Below are 5901 nucleotides of genomic sequence, written 5' to 3'. Positions count from 1 at the left end.
CCATCTCTCCAGCCCCTCCATTATTTCTTATGGGGAAAATATATTCAGTTTTTGAACTTTTCAATATCTGAATGTGAATTTGGAATGTATAGAGTTTAACAATGGAGGTATCGCTTTATTTGGTGTGATTCTTACCTCAACTGCTATCTTTTGTTCTTCTTTATGTATTTGGTACAGGGTCTCACTACACAGCTTAGACTCATACTGATCTTCCTATTTTCAGCCTCCCCAGTGCTGGGATTACAGGCATGCGCCACCACGCCCAGTCTCCCAACCGCTATCTTTGAAAATTGGTAATTAAATGGAAGTAATGATTTCTTCTTGCTCCCTTGGGGGAAGCCCTCCGTTCATCTAGATGATGAGGCAAAGTTCTCTTTTACAGAAGAAGGTTAGCCAATAAGTGTGTACAGAATGAAAACAATTAGAAAGTCTCCAACTAGCAATCCTCAGCAAAGAGACTGACGCCAGCAAGGAGGGTGCCACAGAGTGAGGTGAAAGTCTCCGATGCAAGAAAAGTCACAAGAAGACCAGACACCCTGGAGTAGAACCTAGAGCACACGGGATTCAGCAGGAGGTCTGTATCACTGAAAGCTCTAAAAGGGTAACCATCGCTGCCCTAGAAGAACCGACACACACAAAGACTGAATTGTGAAGAAAGAGAAAATCTAAATAGACCCATAGGAAGTAGGAAGATTGAATTAGGAATCAAAAATCTTCCATCAAAGAAAAGTCCAAGATCTGACAGCCTCACTCCTGAATTCTATTAAACATTTAAGGAAGAATGAATACCAATCTTCAAATTCTCACAAAAAGAAAATTGAGGAGGAGGGAATATTTCCAAGTTCATTCTATGAGTCCAGTATTGCCATAATATTAAAACCAGACAAGGAAGGCTGGCGAGATAGCTCGGCAGACTAATTGCCTGCTTAGGCAAGCACAGGGACTAGGGTTTGATCCCTGGTACTGCATGCCACACCGGACCAGCCTCCAAGTGTGCTGAGACAGTGACAGGGTCCAGGCATGGTATTGCACCCCTGTAATCCCAGTGCTGGAGAGGCTGAAAACAGGAGGATCACTATGAGTCTGAGCTGAGTAGTGAGACCCTGTACCAAATACATAAAAACAAACAAACAGACAACAACAACAAAAACAGACAAGGGCACTAAAGGAAAAGAAAGTTACAGGCCAGTATTCTTGATGTGCATAGATGCAAAACTCCATTGCAAAGTATTAACAAACTGGATTCAACAGCACATTAAAAAGATCATAAACCAGATGGATGATGGCACGCACCAATATAGTAATAGCCGTGGCTACTGGGGAGACTGAGGCAGAATGATCATTTGAGGGCTGGAGTTTGGGGTTAGCCTGGGTAACACAGTAGGGTCCCATGGGTAGAGATGGATGGATGGATAGATAGATAGATAGATAGATAGATAGATAGATAGATAGATAGATAGATATTAACAGGATCATTCACCTTGATCAAGTGGAATTTATCCCTAAGATGCAAGGATGATTCAACCTTTTCAGATCAATAAATATGCCACATCACATTGACAGAACAAAAGGCAAAAAGCCTACAAGTAACTTGTTCATTGCCGAAGGAAAGACATGCCCATAGGATGGAGAAATCTCCACTACCAAATGTCTTCTGCTGTGGTGACAACACGTGATACAACATAATGTTCAAGGAAGAGCCTCTCAAGTGCTCTTGCTAATATGTTCAATCTGAAGGAGTCAAGTCTTCAGCCATGACTGCTACTTTACAAGAAGTACACGGAACAGAGGAACAAGCTCAACAAAACCATGAGGACATCATCAGAGCAATCAATCCAAAAAGTGAACGTTCAGTAGATATCTGACCTTATATGTCCAAAATAGAAAAAAAGAAGTAGGAATGGTCTAGTCCAGTGATAGAGAACCTTTTAGAACTTTCAATGATATAAACACCCCACCTAGGTACATGTGTCACCACTGGTCTAGCCTAAAAGATTTTATAGAGACAGGCAAATGTGTCAAACTGGATTGAACTGGTTCTGGCTTGAAGATAAAAGAAGCCTTTGTAAAAGACAACCAGGGGAAATCTGAACATGGAATTCAGCTATTAGATTGTCTTAGGGATTACATTAGGAAATCAGTGTTAAAATTTTTAGCTGAAATAAATTGTCATGGTTATAGGGAATTTAAAAATTCCTTTTTCTGAAGGCAGGATTTCACTATATTGTTCAGGTTGGCCTTCAACCCACTATGGAGACCTGGATGGTTTTGGACATGGTGCTCTTTCTGCCTCAGCCTCTCAAGGGCTGGGATTCAGGCATCTGCCACCATGCCCAGCTGGGAATGTCATTATTAGGAGTTACAAAATGAATTATTTGGGGGATACAAGTGTTGTATAGAACATATTTTCAATTGCTCAGGGGAAACCCTACACATTATATATCATCGAATCATTATAATTGTATCCATAGTAATTGATACATCCAGATGGTGGATATAGGATCACTGACAGTCCTGGTTTTTTACATTTTCTTTATGTTTGAAAATTTCTATGCTAAAAATGTAAAAATAAAAGGAAAGGCTTTTTAAACAAGCATGATGTGGGGAGAAAACTGATGGAAATTTAGAAGTTATATTTTCCCTTGTTGTTCATTTAATCCTTGATCCCTAGGGTAAGCCAGATGCTGGCCAAGGTACTAGAGACAGGGACAGGGTGACAGCAACGCAGTGCCTTCAGACTCTTACTTTCTAGGGGAGGGGACATACGGTTTCAATAAGGGGAAGCGAGTGTGCTCCGAGCTCTGCAACCACTCACTGAATATTCACAGAGCTCCTGCTACATGCTGGGTGCTAGGCTGGGTGCTGAGGACACAGTGAGAACAAGGCCAGCCAGTCCCGACTCCACAATACCCTGTTCCTGAGAGGGAGACAGAACTATGGAGTCAGTCACAATGAGTGCTAGCCTAGGAAGTACAGTACACAGCCGCACAGTAGAGAGGAACCAAGTTGAGCTGAGCAGAGGGGCTAGGGCGGTGGAAAGCCTCAGTGAAGTCTAAGCACTACCTGCTCAGAACTCAGCCTATCCATCAGAGGACAGAGAGGTGGAAGCATGAGGTGGGGAGGCCCCAGACAGGCTCCTGCTTGGTGAACTAAGTGGGGACAGGATTTATGGAGTATGAGATGAGACAGGCAGGGAAGGAGCCCATAGGCTCCGGGGACAGTGGAGGTGGGTGCGACTTGCTAACAAGCTGACTTAGGAATCCGGGCTTTTTCTTGTAGGCGTGGGGAGTAGGAACATTCCCACAGGGCAGTGCCTGCTGCTATACCAGGCAGGGCCCAAGTGGGGCAGCGTTGGTCCTTTTCTTGGCTGCAGCCCCTCAAGCCATGGATGCCTGTCTGCTGGGCTCTGGCACTACACCTTCTCTACCTTGGAGAGCCCCAGGGAGCTTCTAGCCGGGCTCTAGGCCTGCTGGTGGCAGGATTCACTTCAAATCCAGTGGTCTGGGATCCTCACGCTGCTGGGGCTGGGATGGGCAGTTCCAAGGGGTGAGGCAAGAGGCTCACCCTGGAGGAGGATGAGTTTCTCCTAGACCTCCACAGAGGATCTTTCTAGAGCCAGGAAATAAGCAGAGGTTGCATGTTGGCTAATTTAATCTCCAAGAAAGACTCGGCTTTTTGCCACAACCACAAGCAAGCAAAGTCAGAAGGAAAAACCCCTCCCATCTACTCTGCACAACAGCTAAGTTCTTGGACTCCGTGGGTGCCTTCTCCAGCCTCAGTCTGCCTACAGGTTCATCCTTTTCATCCTGTCGGTATTGAACACAGAGCTGCATGAATCAGGCTTTTCAGGGGATGTGGTGCCAAGAGACTCACAGTGTCCTACCTTACTTGCCTAAGCTGTGGGGACTGACTTCTTTACCCCATACCCAGTTATCTCCTCTAGTTTGCCCTGAATCCCTGGGCCCCCAAACCCAGATCCTTTTACTGAGGTTCAGCTAAAAGGCGTGATTCTGGCCTCAGAATCCTCATAGCAGTACAAGTAGATACTCGCCCACCAGGAGATGATCCTGCAGCTGCAGCCAGATGTACCGAAGCCTCAGGAGAAAGAGGGCTCTTGCTGACCACCTGCTGGCATTTCCTAGACTTTGCAGGTTCTCGGTTGCCCTCCTCTCCTTTCCGTAGATCCTCCATACTATTAGCTCCTTTACAGCAGGAGCAAAGGCGCAGTCCTGAAAGGCCTGGGCACTTGGGATGCAGCCTAGGACTCAGCCTAGGTCTGGCTGAAGACAGGGTTAGGACCCAGAGGCAAGGGTGACAGGTGCCACAGCAGCTCCAAGTCACCCTAGAACTAGGAACCCAGGGCAGGCAGCAAACGAAGATGCAGGCACTTCCAGCCCAGGGTAGGTGAAGCCCATAGTTGCCAAAGGAGTGGAGTGGGTAGCACAGCCTAGCCCTCCGCTCATCTCAAACCAGGTCAAGAGAGAGTTCTCATGAAATCACACATCAGGGCTGGGGTGGGGGTGAAGGTGGGCGGCCTGCTCTACCCAGAGTCAGAGCCAAGCATCTCGGCCGGTAAGCAAACACAGTGACGAGGGCACCGAGGGCTTCATGGGGACCCTTCTGCATGGGTAGGTGGCCCAGGCTCAGGAGGAATGGGATGAGCATTAAGGGGAATGTCTGGGTTAGCTCAAAGATGGGGGGCGACTCCTGCAGACAAGGGGGTGGCCAGCAAAGATGACCCGTGCAGTTCTCCCTCCGGGACCCCAGGCACCTCCACATCTGGGCCCCTCGGGTTCCCTGTCCCAAGTCCTTGTCGGGTCCCCAAGCTGGGGTCTGGGACACCGACTGCCCTCCTGTTCGGACTCTGGGACGGCCCGGAGCTGTCCCCAGGCACCGGGACGCACTGGGTGCCCCTGCCTGCGGAGTTGTCGCGCGCTGTCCCTCCCGGGCCCGTGCCTACCTGTGCCCGCGGCTCGGCTCCTCCTCGCTGGCGCTGCCCCAGCCAGGGCTTAGGAACCGGGCCAGGTCCCCCGAGCGCCGCGTCTCCACCCCCTCCTTGTCGTCCTCCAGTTCCTCCGCATCCTCGGCCTCCTGGATAGCGACGCGGATCTGCACTGTCACCTCGGGCCGGGGCACGGCCTCCTCTTCGCCTGGCTGGGCCATGGCGCGCGGCGGACTAAAGCACCGCCGGGGTCCCCGAGCCTCGAGGCCGGGCCAGCGGGGCAGCGACTGAGACTCAGGCGACGACAGAGCGGGGGCGGCGCGAGCGCGTCCCCGGGGAGGGACCGGGGAGGGCCGGGAGTCTGGGGGACCCGCCCCGCGCGCTGGCACCGCCCGGAGGAGAGGAGCGCGGCGCGCAGCGCAGGCGGGCGGGAGGGCGAGGTCTTGCGGTCCCCACAGGCGGGCGTGAGCCAGGCCTGTCCCCAGCGATCAAGCACCTCGGGTGCCTGCGTGGGGAGGGACACGCACATCTGACCCCAGGCCCGGCTTCACTCTGGAGACGGCAGACCCAGGCTTCTGCGATTCTAGCCTGTCTCCTTCCTTCGCAGACCTGCCAAGGCGAGAGAGAAGCGCCGCTCTCAGTGCATTTAGCATAGCTGCCCTACTGCGCGACCTAACGGGTCGCAGACTTGGCCCCTGCCGTTCCCACACCAGAGGTTCTCCAACTATGCTCCCGGGGCCTGCAGCCTCGGCCTTGGCTAGGAGTGTATTAGAAATGCAAATTCCCAGGCCCACCCAGATCCCGGGGTCCGGATCTGTGATTCCGAAGTCCTGGGTTTAGCCAAGACCTTGAAGCCGATAAAATTGAATTTCCTTAAATTTGAAAACTACTGCTCCATTGGGAGGCCACTTTGCACGCAGGACACACTCAAATTGGTATTTGTCCAGGGAGTAAAGGAG

The 5901-nt window shown here is 50.8% G+C and overlaps 1 protein-coding gene across 2 annotated transcripts in view; it reads right to left on the bottom strand.

Annotated features, from left to right (window-relative positions):
* The window catches only part of Larp6 (La ribonucleoprotein domain family member 6), a 22584-nt gene extending 17335 nt beyond the window's left edge, over window positions 1-5249 (bottom strand). For both annotated transcript variants that reach the window (XM_004628914.2, XM_023712411.1), the window contains exon 1: window positions 4961-5249. In XM_004628914.2, coding sequence (XP_004628971.1) covers window positions 4961-5163 — 203 coding nt within the window. In that variant the 5' untranslated portion in view covers window positions 5164-5249. The remainder of the gene's footprint in view (window positions 1-4960) is intronic.
* Between the last annotated feature and the right edge of the window lie 652 nt (window positions 5250-5901).

The sequence above is a fragment of the Octodon degus genome, unplaced genomic scaffold, assembly GCF_000260255.1.
Source record: "Octodon degus isolate 3935 unplaced genomic scaffold, OctDeg1.0 scaffold00026, whole genome shotgun sequence".
NCBI lineage: Eukaryota > Metazoa > Chordata > Mammalia > Rodentia > Octodontidae > Octodon > Octodon degus.
This window is presented reverse-complemented; position numbering and strand designations above follow the sequence as displayed.